Source organism: Botryllus schlosseri, chromosome 3 (genome assembly GCF_051294905.1).
Source record: "Botryllus schlosseri isolate E-star chromosome 3, Bs_hap1, whole genome shotgun sequence".
NCBI lineage: Eukaryota > Metazoa > Chordata > Ascidiacea > Stolidobranchia > Styelidae > Botryllus > Botryllus schlosseri.
This window is the reverse complement of record NC_137238.1, coordinates 30,120,903-30,138,807: the sequence shown is the minus strand read 5'-3', so window position 1 is coordinate 30,138,807 and position 17,905 is coordinate 30,120,903. Positions and strand designations below refer to the sequence as shown.

The 17,905-nt window shown below is 42.4% G+C and overlaps 1 protein-coding gene and 1 long non-coding RNA gene across 2 annotated transcripts; both read left to right on the top strand.

The window, feature by feature from the left end:
- Nucleotides 1-1,362: 1,362 nt before the first annotated feature.
- Nucleotides 1,363-2,010, top strand: LOC145436541 (myb/SANT-like DNA-binding domain-containing protein 3). Its single transcript, XM_080313903.1, has 3 exons — nucleotides 1,363-1,696; nucleotides 1,756-1,818; nucleotides 1,883-2,010. Exons 1-3 carry the CDS (start codon nucleotides 1,363-1,365, stop codon nucleotides 2,008-2,010), a joined length of 525 nt encoding a protein of 174 aa, XP_080170029.1.
- Nucleotides 2,011-2,095: 85 nt separating this feature from the next.
- On the top strand, nucleotides 2,096-3,525 carry LOC145436350 (uncharacterized). The gene is made up of 2 exons (XR_013914277.1): nucleotides 2,096-2,560; nucleotides 3,294-3,525. It is a non-coding gene; the product is annotated as an uncharacterized LOC145436350 (long non-coding RNA).
- Nucleotides 3,526-17,905: the final 14,380 nt, after the last annotated feature.

The following is a 17,905-nucleotide window of genomic DNA, read 5'->3' as shown; positions in this document are numbered from 1 at the left end:
GGGTGGACTTAGGTAAGAACTAAATGTCAGTAACGCATGACTCAGGTAAGAACTAAATATTGCATAAGCTGCCCTATGACTGCATGTTTATATGTATGCTATGTATGTGTGTATGCTGTATGCGCTTTAACTTCTTGGCGGTGTATATATGAGACCTTTTTGATCCGCATATATGCCCGATGATGAATTATATTTCAAAGTACCATTTACCAGAAGTGGCGCCCCAGACCTTTACGGGATAAGCGACACTACTACTTTTTACCATGCAAATAATAATAATAATATGCGACCTTTCGTATAGACTCACATGTCGGCATGCAGATATAGGCGAGCATGCTTATTAGTGTGATCTATCAATTTAAATTATGCTTCAATCAAGTTTATTTCAGGTGGGCTATTCATCGACTTCCCGACCACTTTGGGGTGGCGTATTCTGACTCTGCAATGTGCAAGACAGATCATAACTACCCGATCACATTCGGCCATACGCGTTATAGAACAGAGGTCTCTGACACTCACATCTCCCCTGACGGCGACGTGTGGTTCTCAGAGAAATGGAAGTTGACGTTTATCAGTTTACATAATTGTTATCATGAATCAAAATCCACCATAATTTCCAGTATGACATGAAATGTACATATGAGGCATTGTTTGTGCGGTACACAGCCCGCCATCGCAACCCCTTGTGTATTCGGTGGGTTTCTGTCTATTATGACATAAGGCTATAACTTGACGACCATATAAGTTCGGCATTTGGAGCATGCTAAAGAAGTTCGCTGTCAGTGACTAGCTTACTGAGAAGTCAAGTATATTGATTATGACATTAGAATTACGATGTACTACCACGGAAGACTAGCGGTAGCGGACGGGGGCCAGTTTTTTGAATAACGATGAATTGGTCGGATTGACCAACAATTAATTACTTTGTAAAGGGATAATTACTAAACTCTTAGGGCCGAGGCCAATTCTTCTACTCAGTAACGATTCTCTACTCAGCAACGAATTCGATACTCAACTCGCGTCAAAAAGTATACTCACACTCAAATACGTCAGAATCGGCTCTCAAATCCAAGTCACCGCACCACCAGACTTAAGTGTCGATTTTCACGGTCGGGCAGCCAACCGCAGGAAGTAACCTTGGCAACACTCGCCGCGGTTATCCGAAATAGGCCAGTAGGCCAATTGAACGAAACAAATCTGCTGAACTCTGTGGAGTTAGCATAGCGTTTTGTTGTTGAGTGGAAGAGAGGTTGTGATGGGTATCGTATGATGATGCTACAGCATTTTGAACTTTATTGCGTCACGGTATAGAAATATCGGTTATAATGAATTAATGATGTTATTTAACAGATACAGAAATAAATGGCCTCGAATGCAATTGTACGGCGAGAGCCGAATTTCTTGGATAAAGAAAAGGCTTTGTTATCAAAGCTAGTAAGACAAAGCCCCTTACTGGAAAATAAAAAAACAGATAAAGTTTGTGTGGCTGCCAAGGAAAGGGCATGGGAGCTGCTGTCTATCGAATTTAATGCTGCCGGCATCAGCTGCGAGAGGTCAGTAAAATGCCTGAAAAAAAGATGGCAGAACATGAAGGATCGCTGCAAGGCTGATGCGGCGAAGCTGAAAAAAGAGCAGCGCAAAACCGGTGGAGGGATCATTGAGGTCGATGTTGACCCTCTGAGTGAGGGAGTGGCATGTATGTTTGAATTTACATATGCTATGTGGGGCGGCTCAACATGAAATTTTGCTTTATAGCCGTCGTTCCGGGGCAAATATCGGACCTAAATAATCCCTTCGACGATGATGGAGACAAGTCCTGTGAGTCGTGCGAAATTATCTCATGTGTATAGTGAATAACCGAATACTCTTTCATCATTTCCAGTTGTAGTACTCAATTCCGTCATTGAGGAGGAGGAGGATGCTGGGAACAAAGAAAATAATATGAGCACAAGCTCTTATCAATCAACCAGCTGTAGTCGTCGTGGTGAGAACAATACCGAGGCTGCATAGTGCCAATGGCCAACGAAATTGGCAAAGTCATTTTATTTTCAGACGAGAACATAGGTAAGGGCATTGAAGCAGTGAAGGCGGGAAAAAATTAATGAAGCGACGTGGATGAAAGAGTTGAGGATAAGGGAGGGTAAAATGATGGAGGAAGAAAGTATATTGAGGAAAGAAGAGCTGAGATTGAGGATCAAATATTTGAAACTGAAAATCGAGAAATTGGAAAAATCGTAAAAAAAATTTAATGTTATTTGTAATAAAAATTCTAGTTCCGAATGTCATGTTCGTTCTTTGCTCACCTAAATGATAGCGTCACGCTCGACTCGTCTCATTCCATACGAGAGAGAAGTCACTAGCACATGTCAGTCTTTTGCGACGACCGTGCAATGAGTGTGCAGGTAGTGCCGATGCGGTGGTGAACGTACTAGAGTCGAAACGATACTGAGAAGATTAGCGTGCCCCTGGCGCAAGGAGGGAGGGCACGCAAAATTGTGCAGAGTACTAAAGAAGAACCTAAGCGGAGAACATCTGAATCGATCGTGGCTGTCGCAATGGGGTAGGTCGTACTTGGACTTCACATTATGCTGTCTGTAACTCGATGCAGGCCTCTTCGAGCGGCCCCTATACTCAAAACCCTGCGGTTCACCGATCTGTACTAATACCAATAATGAGGAAAAGCGACGGTGTAGTATATTGATAAAACAGAATTAACGAAAACAAATAGTAAGAAATAGAGCAAAACCAGTAATTTGTATAGTAATGAGGGGTCTAGTGTGATTTCCTGTCCAGCGATAATGAGGAAGACAATGTGGAATTGAGAACATCATTGTCATACAGGCACCGCCATGTGCAAGTTTACTTGCTTCTATGAACTTATGCGTAATCTCCACTCTGACTCTCCCCCGCGGCCCCGGTCTACCGAGCTTCCCCACTTGCTTAGTACGTTGAAATTTTTATTGACTGTGTGTTATTATTTGCGTGTGTGGCCTGCGTGCCAGAGCGGAGCTTATGCCTAAGTAAGTAGAAGCGAGGAAACTTGCATTATCGGCATTTACCGGACACACCGGCTGGTGGGCCACATTATCAACTAAGACAGGAAACTGTCGGCGAACCGGACAAAATCCCCTCGCGGGTCGTATGTTGCCCGCCGCTGTCCTAAACTGTGACACAATTTTTTAAGGCGAAGCTCAAAATCTCGCGATGAAGCTCTGCCTTACTGCCCTCCCTGAAGCTGTATCTCCTGCATTAACATGAGGCTCGTTAATAGTATCTTGGAATTCCTCTTCCAGGATCTGATTGCGGGTGATCGCTGCATTGTGCAGACAAGCGATGGCGATGATTATGGTGAGGCTATGGTCCAACCTTGTGCGCAAAGGAATACTCAGCGCCAGAAATCTCCGTTTCAGCACTCCAAAGCAATGCTCAACGCGGGATCTCGTGGAGATGTGCTTCTTATTATATCGCTTTTCTTGTGTTGATGTTGGATTCATTAATGGCGTCATTAAATATGGGAGGCAGGCATAGCCGTTGTCACCGAGAAGGATCCCGTCAATCACGCCTTCCTCGAAATCACCCTTGATTGCACTGTTGTTGAATATGCGCGAGTCGTGAGTGGAGCCGGGCCACCTTGCAACTATGTTCAAGATTTTGCGATCACTGTCACATATAACTTGTACGTTAATCGACATGTATCCTTTCCTGTTACGGAATATTTCGGCCTCGCTACCTCCTGGTGACATGATAGGTATGTGAGTGCAATCGATTGCCCCCACTACTCCAGGAAAACCAGCAATTTTGTAGAAGCCTTCCTTGATCTTTTGAACGTCAGCATAAGAATACTGGATGAAGGAAGGCTTCTGAGTGGCGATGGCGTAGGCTACTCTGTGAATGCTGCGCCTTGCTGTGCTGCGTGACACACCCATCAAGTCTGCATCCGATTGCTGTATGTGTTTGGTGTGAAGGCCCCATCCCTAACTCACACATACGAACACGATCAAACATCGCATAAAATCATAGACAGAAAGTCACGTAAAAAAAATATTAAAAAAAAATGATAAAATATATTTTTTTTCTTGGTTAAATCTGCGTTAGATATTTACAAATAGTATCGCGAAGAGTGGTGGTTTGCTGCATTTGGTTCTATATGGAATACATCAATTATAAGCCCTAAAATGTAGACGTCAGTTCGATGTTCATGGGGAAACACTTGAAATTAGATAAAAAAAATTGTGTGAAACACTAAAATGATAGTGATTCACATGTACGACTAAAGATCAGCGCCTTGTACATGAGTTCCAAAACTTTTGTATTTTGAAAGGTAGCAAGTAGTTTTGGGATGAGTTTGCATTAGTGAACTTGTTCTAGGGCTGGGCACAATGATTCGAGTACTCGAATCTGAATCGAGTATTAATTTTAATGATTCGAGTCGAGTAGTAAAAGACGATTTTTTCGAGTACTGAAATTACACGCTTCTCACCACTGACAGTTAATTTATCAACGAGAATTATAGTTTCGGTACGAATTTTCACTGTTGAAGCGTTGAAATCTCGATTGGCGGTATCGTAGCATACGGAACATTATGACAAAGCTACGAAGGTTACTGCACGTAGCACATGTCCGAAGTCATGATTATCCCACAACATTATCACCAAGTGGAATGAAATCGGTATGGTCGAAAAAATAGCAAAGTATCTTTTATGAGATGGATAACGGGCATTATATTCTTTGTTGTGGCATAAACTGTGCATATTTGATCTTTGACGTATTACATTCTGTTATGACGTCATAAGGAGTGGTGCTGGATTACTCGACTCGACTCGAAGCATATTACGTGATTCAGAATCGAATCACTCGGGTACTCGATTTTGCCCAGCCCTACCGGCTGATATAGCATCTTTATCATGGTGGAAGCCCTTGACTGCGCCCTTGCGGGCGAAGTTTTTTTTACCGCAATGTTGGCCTCGGCTGGCATTGAATACAATATTTAGATTACTAATCAACGGATGGATTCGCAACACGTGACTCACGATTGAATACGCCGAGCGAACTGCTGAGCCGGCTAAAAGCAGCAGAATTGATAGTCCAATAGCTGGCGATCCAAGCGTCGAAGTTTGATATGTATGGTCCTAATCGAAAGCTAGTGTCGCATATTTCCAGGCAATGGTACCATAACAAAATAGTCGTGAAGGTCTGGGAATCGGCATCGTTCCGAAAAATCGCTGGGCGTAATTGGTCATTGTTGTGGTCATGCTGCTGCAGCGCTCTCACTTTTCAGAACAGTCGGCCTTAAACGGCTATTTTGGAGCAGTTACATTGCCCTGACGAGATTTTAATTTGTATTTTCGGAATTAGTGCATCAATAGCTTACGATAAAGACCAGATGCATCAAATTTGGACGCTTGGATCGCCAGCTCTAGGAGTACAAAGTTTGCTGCTTTAAGCCGGCTCTGCAGTACTTTTGTCGGTGCATTCATCCGTGACTCACATCTTGCGCATCTATCCGTGGGTTGGCAATCTACAATACGATTTCAGATCACGATGCTGCATCGTTACTTCGTCTGGCTAACTAACCAGACCACTGGATATTATATAACGTCTTATCTGAATAGGCACGGTTTTGTTTTTACTCCTCATCCTAATTCCTACGTCCCTCGATAAAAATTATATTATTTCTTTAATTATATACTATATAGGGGAGATGTGGTACCGATGGATCACTGGGACCGAAAATACTTTGAAAATTCTCTATGATAATTCCATGATTACACTCCGGGAACTTGTCTACAATTGCATGCTGGCAAAATCTTTCCTCACATGCAAAAAAATTCGACGTGCGCGAGCAATGGGGTCTCTCACAGATGATTTTTGTTTTAGGGGGTGTAAACTAAAATTAGATCGACATATACATTTTTCTTTGTAACCTTCAACACGAACAAACCAGCAATCATTTTTATTGTAAAGTGTAGGGCTTGTATCAGGCTATATAATGGCACCTATTACTTTTTCAGTACTTTCTTTGAGTGGACTTTTTTCGATTCCTGTATAAAATTCCTAGGGTGGGGACCGATGATACAATAGCCAAATCAAGCAAAATAATAAAGCATACTAATCATGAAACAAATGAAACATGCCTGCGTACAGAAAATCTTTATGTAATAATTGCATATGATGTTTTATCGCTATAACGAGGTATTTGGAAGTCAGACTGTCAGTTTTCGGAAAATATGTATGTACCCTCAAATTTATAAGTCCGATCCTAAATCGAAACGTGATTTTATGACAACATTTGAGTTAATATTTATTCTAGTTCTTGGCAGTTGCGACCAAACATTCTTCTTTGGCTTGCTGTAGCTTAAATTATAATACTAAGCAAGAAAAGTAGTCACATTTGAGTTTTTAGGGTATATGTGTCATAGGTCCCCGGGTCGTGTGTCATTGGACCCACCGGGTGGGGACCGATGACACGTTCGAGCAACAAATTTTGAACGTCCATAAATATTTTTTGAAAAGACGGATATTCAAGTATATGTGCGCGATAGGTAGAGCTTGTATCAAAGTGCTGAGCCAGCAAAAGATCTGCTATTTTCGACTGAACATTTCAGGGCCAGCGATCATTTTCCGATTTTTGATCCATCGGTACCACATCTCCCCTACTAAAATCCAACACGTACATATATTATAATACCTTTTTAACGACATACTGCACCCTATCCTTAATCCGAACCCACAGGAAATTATGTAATAACATTTTACATTTCGACCGAGCATACAAAACACACTTATATTACGTCACCATGACATCTTACATAGCATACTATGTACGCACATAAAGGCATTTATTACTACACAATCTGAACTTGAATTGTTGTTAAATACGACGCTACGGTTGTCAAGGAGCACGGTTGAATTTATGATTATTCAATTACATGTTCAACAGCAGCAATTGTAATTGTAATGTAATTGAAGCATGCAAGGAGTAATTGTAATTGAAACATGCATGAAAGTGATTGTAATTGTAATTATAATTGAACTGAAATTATGTAATTGATCCAGCTCTGCTCCGAACTAAGCGCTTCAATTTTCCTAGCATGGACTCAAAAGGAAAGCACGAGATATTTTGTAATGAGCCATAGCGCTTAGCATCTGCAACAAGATGGATTAAGCTGTGCACGTTATAAACTAAAGACTGTTTTCCATATATGGTTGAAAATTCTTCAACAAAAATCTTGAGTAGTTGCTCTAAGTAGTCATATTCCAAACCATACATGTCATCATGTAACAGGCATCTGATGCAAGTTGACAAAAGCAGGAATTTTTTGTATATTTTCATCTTTAAAATTCCACGAAGGCAAACTGGGCCAGTATAGAGGAGGAATTGGCGGAATTCAGTAGCTTTCTTTCCATAACTTGGCTTCAAGGAGGGATCTTGGCTTTCGAGAGAATTCTTTTGATAGATGTGGCCTTAAAGTCAACAGAGTATTTGATATCTTCTGGAAATGGACCAGGTGGAAATACCCAGTAGTACAGCATTTTACGTACAACGCCCAAGCATGCCAAATGTTGATAATCTAAAACAAACTGTGACACCATGCCAATACCTAGTTGCGTCAAAGGGGACTCTTGCACATGGTGATTCTCATCTTCCATGGCGCAGAAGGTTTCGTCCAGAGGGAGATGAATTGTTAGACCGAGACATTTAAATGATTGATTACGTGTTGCATTAAATCGCGTAGATTAAAGATATGCGTGATGAAAATTGTGCCTTGTGCATTAATATGTTGCGTAAATGCAGGATTGCTGCTTCATCGATTGTTGAATCGCGTAAAGTAAAGATAGGCGCGGTTAAATTGCGCTTTGTACAGTGATATGTTATGTAAATGCAGGATTGCTGCATCATGTTGTGACTCCCGTCGTAAAATGTAAGGTGGGGTCACCGAAGCTCGTTGCTAAAGTATGCGTTGTAGTAATGCGGACATCAAAACGTTGGGCCCGTGTAGGCCCGTTTATGCTTCACGGAACTATGCGTCGTATTTAAGATGATCACGGCAGAATTGTCGTTGAGTTGCCATAAGCCCTCTGTTGTTGTGTACAGACAACACGGATTTGGTAGGAATGATTGCTGTTCCCGCTGGACGGGTTGACAGTAATGATGAGAAAGTAGAAGTAAGTGAATGACAGTGAATAGCATGTTCCGTGGGTTTTGAAGCATGATTGCTGGATGAATTATGGTGATGACCTTGCATACACGTTGATGACTTTCGGGATGAATTATGGTGTTGACCTTGCATACACGTTGATGACTTTCGTCAGTGCATATAGACTGGTTTCGTCTATGAATTGCATTGTATTGTTTCATTTTGTTGATTTTTAATATTCATTTTCATTAATTTGTGTGTTGCATGCGAAGTGACTTTTAAGGTATCCGTTGTCCCGCTTTTGTGCTATTGATATTTTAGTTCTGCATTTGTGTTTAATGATGGTATGTTTTTGCAAGCAATGAGATCTTTAATGTCGCTGATGGTACCGCTTTTGGTGCTAGTTATATTTTGTCAATTATTGATTGGTTGTGTTGAATGCTTACTCTTGTTGATCTGAGCATTGGGACGGAACGATGATATTGCTAGTCGTTCCTAGATGGTTATGTAAAATAGGGTTTCCGCCACGCCACGCTTGGATGGTATTTCGTTTCATCAGTTTACTTTTACCCCTGCATATAAAATCGTTTCCTGTCTCCAGTCCCTTTGATTAGCCGCAGTCCATATGTTGTATGACCCTAGGTTTGAGATATTGACCAATATACTCGTTTTTTTCTACATCTAGTTGTTTTGGTGGGAAGGGGGAACTTTACGGAGTATATTGGTATAACGCCATTCCAATAATTTTCAACAAGGAGTTGGTAAACGTTACGTAATTCTCTGAACCGAGACCCGATAAGAGTCGTATATTTTGTCGTGTGAACGTAGATAACAATTTGTGCATGTAATCTCTCGTGGCTATGAGAGACGGTCATTCTACTCATTCAATTATTCGCTGACTCGGAAGTTCGTTGCATTGCCGTACGTGATTCAATAAAGTTACAAGTCGTGGAGACAGAAACAAAATATATTCGTCAGTGTGATCCATCGAATACGTGTGCAATAGACAGGTGGTGGTACGTCAGCCAACAAGGCCGTACGGCTCGCGGTTAAGCCGGCCCGTCAAAAGAAGAAACACGCAGCGAATTGAAACGCAACCTTCTGGAGTAAATTATACAAATACAAACATTCGCTCTGCGTTATAACCGCCATGCGTTCAGCTTTCCTCTGAGGAACAAGAAATTCTCGCATTGCCGTTCGACGAAGTGCCCAAAGCAGCAGCTGAGCAAGCTGCGCCTGTCGAAGGACAGCGGCCTTTTTCGAAATCGAAAAAGAGGAAGGACCCGGAATCCGGAAGTCAGAAGAAGGCGAGAAAAGACGCCGGCGATTAGACGAAGCTCGTGTGTGTGTTATGTGCATTTCAAATTCATTTGATCGAAACGTTGTTGCCTGTCATACTTTGGGTTTGTTTGGCTATTAATAAAAATGCACCGCACCGATTCACGCCTCTTTGCTCAATAGATACAAGTTGACAGATGATATGCAGCAGAAATAGCGTCTAATAGGTATGCGACTCCTGCGATTTGCAGTCGAGTCCAGACCATTCCGGTTCGTCCTAATGGGTCGCATTTAGTCAGAGAAAGTGTCATGTGCAGTAAACAATAGAGTGACTTGGGCAAGGCAACAAGTTTTAGGGTCTAAGTATAGGTAGGGTTTAACGTAAGTCGCGAACTTACGCGAACGAAACGATTGTTCCATATCCGACTTGACCGCGATTTGATCTGATATGGCGCGAAGTGTTCAGCGATAAGTCGAGATTGGTCTTTTTGTGTATGCCGCGTAATCCATAGCAAGCATCTAAATGTCTCGTTTTTGTTTCAGCGCGTACGCTTATGAGTAACTGGGATCTCATCTCTCGTTTTCGTTTTGGTGCGTCAGCTTATCAGTACCCAGAATTACTAATCTTCGATCATTTAGATATGTTGGTGCGTTGAGTAAGCAGCCTAGTTATTTATCTACAAGTTACTATTCTCCTGTACCTGTCTTTCTACCCACTGCCAGAATGAGCGCCATTGGAACGATTTTGTCTTACCCTGACGTAAGTAGCTGTCGGTAATTTAGCAAACGAAATAGCCTTTATCGACTTTTCCAAATTAATTTAGATCGAAGAAGCAAGGGAGAGAACAAGAGCTCGTGTTGACGAAAGACTCCAGGGAATGGAAACCGCGGCACGAGGATTTTTTGAAGACATCGTAGTACCGCCTCGACAGGAAGCCGATGTTAATATCCAAGCAGGAGTAAAGCTGGCTGCCTGGATTTCGACTGGCGCGTGGATCGAATGCCAACGTTGTGAATCAGCATTTACCTCAATAGGGAGGTTTTTTCCTGTCGGTAAGTGCGCCTGCAGTAATTCTAATTACTCGGTGCCTGTGCTTGAAAATTGGCCAGAATCAATACGTGGTTTGACTTTTAACGACATGACAGTCCTTTCGATTTACAAACTGCATTACGGATCGAACGCTTTAAGGCAACACAGTTCTAAATCCAATCGCTACCATTCGTAGTCATTCCGTGTCGTGCGACGTACGTAATTTTTGTGTGCCTCTCCAGAGAGTGCGTATGGCCAATTCATCAGACAGCACGATAACAGCGAGCTGCCTAGTACGCTGAACTGCGACCAGCTGTTCAGTTTCAAATTTGTTGAAACCGCCATCTGGCCTATCCTCTCTCTCCATTTATGTCGATGTGCGAGACTTCCATAATCGATTCCGGGGACCGGATAAGCGGCAAGAAGTCGTACCTCTGGAAAGTTTTGTCGGGAGTTCTGGATTTCTCGGCATGCTTCTCGCTGCTTCGTTTTCAATTCGATCGCTGGTTCTATAAAACCATATCGGGTGCGATATCTACCGCTCGGGCGCTTAACTGCTCTCCGGCGAGAGCTTTAGATTCCAAAACGTTCTCCCCAACATACTTGGAGTGGCAGCTAAGTTTTATTGTGGATGCTGTGCGTCAGTACGGATTTCCAGACGTATTTATATTACCATAAGCCCCTACGAGTGGACTTTTTCGTCTTCCGAGGTGATCGCCAATAGAATGGACGCTCTTGCTAAGGGACCCACGGGTTTAGCAGCTCTGGAGACATTGCATATCGCACATGTACTGACCGAAGTCATGCGGCATTTCGTGCCAGGCAGGGACAAGAAAGACTGGCGCCAAAACGTATTGCGTGATGCCCACTCGCCGGGGTGCAACGTAAAAACATACTTTTATAGGTATGAATTTCAGCAACGCGGCACCTTGCACGTGCATTATCTAGCCTGGTTGTACGATCCCGCAAAAGTCGATATAGGACAATTCTGCGCAGATTTTCCAGAACGCGACGCGGAGTTTTTCGATGTCGTATACAATACGCAGAAAAGCAGACAGCCCGTAAGAGGTTTGGAGGTGCGCGAACAACCGAGCGTCATAGATACTAGTTCTGGCTCGACAGTGTTGCTGCTGAAACGGTCGGAACGCGCCCATTCTGTTAATTTGCGGGTTTACGTCCCTTCACTACTAGAGGCGCTACGATGTTCTATGAATGTTCAGATGACGGACGGCGAGACCATGTTGTTGAAGTATGTTGCGTCATACGTATCCAAATTTCGGGAACACAACGTCCCGCGTGAGGTGCTGTTTTCCGACATGTCGGCACAAAGCGTTGCCTACCGATATCTCCGTAATTTAGCTCCCGCGGAGGCGGAAATGATAGCGCTCTTGAGCGATGTAAAGATGGCGTATACATGCTCTGACACGAAAAGATTCTTAGTGCCAACTTTGAAATACGCGTAGGAAAATGACACCGTCAAAGCCTGTTGCAACAGGATGCCTAGTGCTGAGCGTATGACGCTGTTCGACTTTCTCAGGAATCTCAGGAATTTTACAGTTACTTGCACTCACTCTCGTCCCCGGCGCGCTACTAAACCGCTCCTGCTTGGAGTCAAGTTCGTTGACCTCTTCAACGATACCTATTTTTTCCAAGACGCACTGATGAATGTGCCCTTTCGCAGGCTGTCGGAATTATTTCATCCTGTTTTTGAAACGCTACCTGCGGCCATCAAGATGTTTTCATTTGCTGTCCATAATAGGGCAAGCTTTTGGCAAGACAGGAATTCCATTACATTAGTCTGCCAACAGAAAGCATGTCGGAGTAAGTATATTTTCACATTGTGGTCTTATGTGGTGAGCTTATTCCAAGTCTGGAACGAGCATTACGAAGGAACATTCACTTTCGATGAATTGAATGTCACGGATGTTGTTGTTGCTCCGGCAACGACTTTATCACTGGTGCAAGCTGCCTTCGTCAACTGCGCCGTACATCGACTGCGCAGACGAATGGATCCGGCAATAGTGGACAAAAATGACGACGATCATAATCGGTACCATCTACTCGTCGGATCTCCAGGCACCGGAAAATCTATATTTATCAAAGAAATCATCCGTCAGGCTTTGGCTCTGGCATGCAGAGTCTTGTTGTTGGCACCGACCGGTCTTTTGGCTACAACGTACAAGACTGCATGCGGAAACGAACTAGGTACAGATACGGTACTCGCGGCTTTCGGATTGGGTGTAGGCGAGGGCTCGGAATCCCGAATGAACTGGGAGCTCCGACAGTATGACTTAATCCTGATTGACGAGATATCGATGATATCGCTCACCCACGGCGATCATATATCGACGAACCTCTCATTCATATCTGATCGATCGGTCGTCGTTCTATGCGGGGACAAATGGCAATTACAGCCAGTTCCCGTTGACGGCGTAGTCGGTAGTCTTTTTTCTCATCGGGGTATAATGAGCAAAGTGACAAGACTACCCTATTGCAACAGTTTCGTACAACGGATGTGGTCCTCTCTACCTTTTTGACTGAATGTCGCATTCAACGACCGTCGATAGAATCGTTATCGCGATTCCCAGAGGGATTGGTGTTGCAAGACACGCCCGATTTTTCGGACGAGGCTCTTGTAAGCAATATATGAAAAACACGCTGTAGCAATATATGAAAAACACGCTGACTTCAAGGTTTTGACCTTGAGCCGTCAAACATCGCGGCGATACAACTTGGGTGTACGAAATAACATCTTCGCGCGCTCGTTACCGCTAATTCAAGTTAGGTATCCGACCGCTGAATCGAACTTGCAACCTGTCTATGTTGGGATGCGTGTTGTGATTACTGAAAATCGGCAAAACGTAGGGGGGTGATTACTGAAAATCGGCAAAAACGTAGGGGGTATGTCAACGGCCAGTGCGGTTTGATTCATGCCGTTGTGGGGCACACGATACTTCTGAAGATCTCCAGCGGTCACTTGATCCGCGTGTATCCAATTACGTCGCCAGAAGGGACTTACTACCCAATTGACTTGGCCTACGCCACGACCATCCACAAGGTCGAAGGCCAACCACTCGATAAGATAATCGTCCAAGGTTGAGCGCCGGATGTGCGTACGTTGCAATTTCCCGCGTACGTCGTCGTGAAAATCTTCGTTTCCTCATTCGACTGAGAAACGGCCATTTCAAGCCAGCAGAGGGAAATTAAATATGGAATCTGCAATATTTTGAACATCTCTTGTCTGGTCACTTCATGATAAAACCATCGGCCCTTTCCAGGGCCACTTAAACTTGCGTTTTGAGTCAAAACCACGTCAGCGTTTTGAGTCAAAACCACGTCATTCGAGTCCGACTTGTATTCATTTTAGCGAAACTTCCTTCTGCACGCAAATATAAATACATGTCCGTCCGACAAAACACTATAATAAAAGCATTGGAGTATTTGGTTGTAAAAATGTATCAAGCGTACGTGAACGAAACGCAGAAAGGGAATGGGCGGACGCGAGCGAATCGAATTTCCAAAAAGAACGCCAAACGAAACGTAAAACATGTACGAAAAGAGCGGACGTTAGCGAAACGATTCTGACCATGATAAAATTTGATGAAATTAATCACGGCGATCTACAAAAAATACTAAATAAAGTTCAGTACGGAGGAAACTTTACAGAATACATCGAAATGTCTTACCAAAATGCGAAGAGTAAAATACCGATAAATGGGGCAATAACTGAGCAAATCGAGGACTATCCAAAAAAAAAACAAGAATATAAAATGAATTAAAATTGGCAGCTTCGAGATGAAGGCGCAGTGATACGCAGACGATTTCACTGCAACGACTGTAGACAGACACTCATTAGATACGCTTTTTAAAGTGCTTAAAAGGCTCGAAAAGGTCACCGGGCAAAGCACTAATGAGTCAAAGACGAAGATACTAGCAGTTAACACTAAGGCGAAAAATCAAATAGAAAGAACAATAAATGAGAGTCTAGCAGAATATCAAATAAAAATTTTAGGATACAGATTTGGGAAGAATAACATCCAGGATAGCTGGAATGAAAAGATAGGGAAAATAAAAGGAATATTAAATAATTAAAGTTTGACATGGTTAGGGAAAATATTAATTTTGAAAAGCCTGGCAACCTCACAGATCATGTATACTGCGAGGATTAACAAACCAGGAAAGAAAGAATTGAAGACCATGGAAAGAATGTTCTTCAGGTACATATACGATCCGGAAAAGATCGAAACCAATGAAAGATCGACTCTGATCAGGAAAAAGGTCGATGGTGTGGTGGAAACGTGCCAAATAATAAGATTCCAAAATCTGGCTAAAATAGAAGAGCCAGAAGATCTGTGGCAACACACAGAACGATACTACCTAGGCACAAAAATTAGACGTATCAACTCACCTTGGAAGCTTGGACTACCGGAGCATACCTGAAAAACAAGGAAAAAATAATGAATTACCGTTTGGCAAATGAAGGATATTTATTCGGCGAGAAAAAAAAAGGAGACGAAATCTCCTGAAAAAAATAAAAAGGACACAAAAAGTACAGATGCAAATACTGCAAAAAGAGAGAGGATACAATTGAACATGTCTTTACAAATTGGGTGGAGACACTCGGTATCCTAAAGAAGATTCTGAAAGAACTAGACATGAAGTTGAACGAACTAGCAAACATTATAAATCACAAAGAAGACCAAAACGAAATAATGACGATAGCACTGACAATATAAAAAAGATCATATTGAACCTCAAATGGAGTCTTGACGTCGAAAATGAATACCTGAAAAAATGCAAAAAGAAAGAAGAGGTAATCATCAAAAAGATCTTGCGAAAACTATCCGTACGACTGCGAACCATCTCGCTATGGAAAGACGACCAGAGAATCAAAAGGATTCTGAACAAGCTGAAAGAACACTGCAACGACGGGACCCGTGGAGATGACGGGGCAGAGGAAAATGATGATGCCTGAAAGGACGAAGGTGAAGATGACGAACGTGAGAAGACAAACGAAAGAAGACAAGTGAATTTGAGATTGAAATTGTGTAAAAATTTGTTAAATGTAATACCCTTTAAACGCACTACATCCATTGAAATTATCCTCTTTACTGTATTGAAATTCAAATTATAAGTAATAAAATCAGAATGATCGCGATCATTCCCCCTCGTTCATGGGCGAATGCACTTCGCCTTGTATATGTGAATACATGTTCGTCAGACAAAACCATGTTATGACATCCATTGAAAACTTAATTTTCACCTGATTGCATTCTAATTAGGTGTTTTCACACATGATGATAGGTGTTTTCACACATGATGATAGAACTGTACTACCTATTTACCTTGATTTTGGTTGGAACTGTCTGTCCTTACATGTTTGGAACTGTCTGTCCTTACGAAGTAGTTTCGCCTGAAAAATATTTTCGACTCAAAAACTGACAATTTGTACATAAAAACTATATTTTTATAAAACATGGACCTAGGAAGAATTCCAAGCTACATCACGCATGGTTGAAATAAATAAAATTTGTTGTAGTACAGGCTTGCTTCAGTTAGGATATTGCGTTACTTCAAGCATCAACATAGGTTCGCCGATAGTGTGTGCAAACATCTACGGTACAAACGAAATGTAGGTTGCTATAGAAAATATTGAGTTGCAGACCTAACGCTACAACTTTGACACGTCAAAAAATATCGCTCTACTTATCACTCATCAGTACAGGAGTACAAGATACTTCGATGGTGCAACACCGTTGTCAACTGCATTTGGTTTTCACATGTTACTATTTTAAACATAATTAAGGGTGGAGCCCAATTTCTGTGCTGAGTAGCGATTCTTTACTCAGCAACGATTTCGTAACTCAACTCACGCCAAAAAGTATACTGGCACTCAAATGCGTACAGATCGGCAGTATAAAACTCAAGTTAAGGCACCACCAGACTCAGATTCAATTTTCACGGTCAAGCAGCGAACCGTAGTTTGTAACCTAGCGATTCCCGTCTCTGGTTGTCCGATTTCTGTACTGCCGACTAGAGGCAAAAAGCTTGCTGTCTGACGTGGTAGTATCGCGTTTTGTTTGGTTATTATATTAGATGCATTTGGTTGCACGGATTCTGCTTTACACATTTGTTCTACGCAAATTCAAAGCCAACAGCGTTCTAAAATTTACAGGTATAGTATATTGAAATGGCGTCCAACATAATGGAAAGAGGTACCGGTATTAAAAGAGAACCAAATTTCCAACCTAAAGAAAAGCTCTTCTGCTGGAGCTGGTGAAGGGATTCCAATAGAGAACAAAAATACCGATAAGGTCTGTGCTGCAGGAAGGCAAAGAGCTTGGGAGCTGCTGGCTATAGAGTTTAATGCTGCTGTTATCACCTGCCAGAGAAGTGCCAAATGTCTTCGGAAAAGATGGCAAAATATGAAAGAACGCTCTAAGACCGATTCCGCAGTACTTAATTGAGCAGAGAAAAAGTGGTGGTGGGCCGATTGAAGTAAATGTGGATCCTCTTGGTGAGGCAGTGGCATGTATGTTTTTGAAGTCTTCAATATCTAGTACTGCTTGAAACAAAAGATTACTTTATAGCTGTCGTCTCAGGCGGGACAGATACGCGACTTGAGCAACCCGTTTGCTCGACGATGGAGCAAAGTCTTGTGAGTCACGAAACCAGATCTCACATATTAATATCTGTACGAAAGCTCTTCAATTTTTAGATGTGGTAATGAATTTCGCATCCGAGAACGAGGAATATATCAAACGGACATCCAGGTTCAATCTGAGCTCGAGCTAGTGTTCGTGGTGAGATAATACTCAGGATATTAACTCATTCGAACCATTTAATATCCAGGCGACAGCAGTTGTAGTAGTCATGTTTATGAGAGAGAAATTGAAGGAGGCGGAATGGATGAAGGAGTTAAGAATGAGGGAGAGTAGACGGATGGCAGAGGAGAGTGAGTTGCGAGGATATTAACTCATTCGAACCATTTAATATCCAGGCGACAGCAGTTGTAGTCATGTTTATGAGAGAGAAATTGAAGGAAGCGGAATGGATGAAGGAGTTAAGAATGAGGGAGAGTAGACGGATGGAAGAGGAGAGTGAGTTGCGAAGAGAGGAGCTGTTATCTAAAATTGAAGATGGAGAAATCTTGAAAACTGCCGATTTCATCGGAGCCGCATTCTTACTACGTTATTATCGTTCTTATATAAGAGAGTAATCATTGTAAATACGATATCAAGTGCCGAGGTAGAACTGGTACTCATGATATATTATACGGTCAGGCTCGAATCCACGCGTAGAACGTAACAGAAATTGCTCGCACATGTCATTCGTCTTGACGGCGGTCGTGCTGAGAGCATCTCGGGCAACGAAGCGCGAGCAACGGAGGCCACTCGACCGATTGTTCATTTTGCATCGGTCCATTGTGTTCAGGATTACAGTGATAACGGCCTGGTAT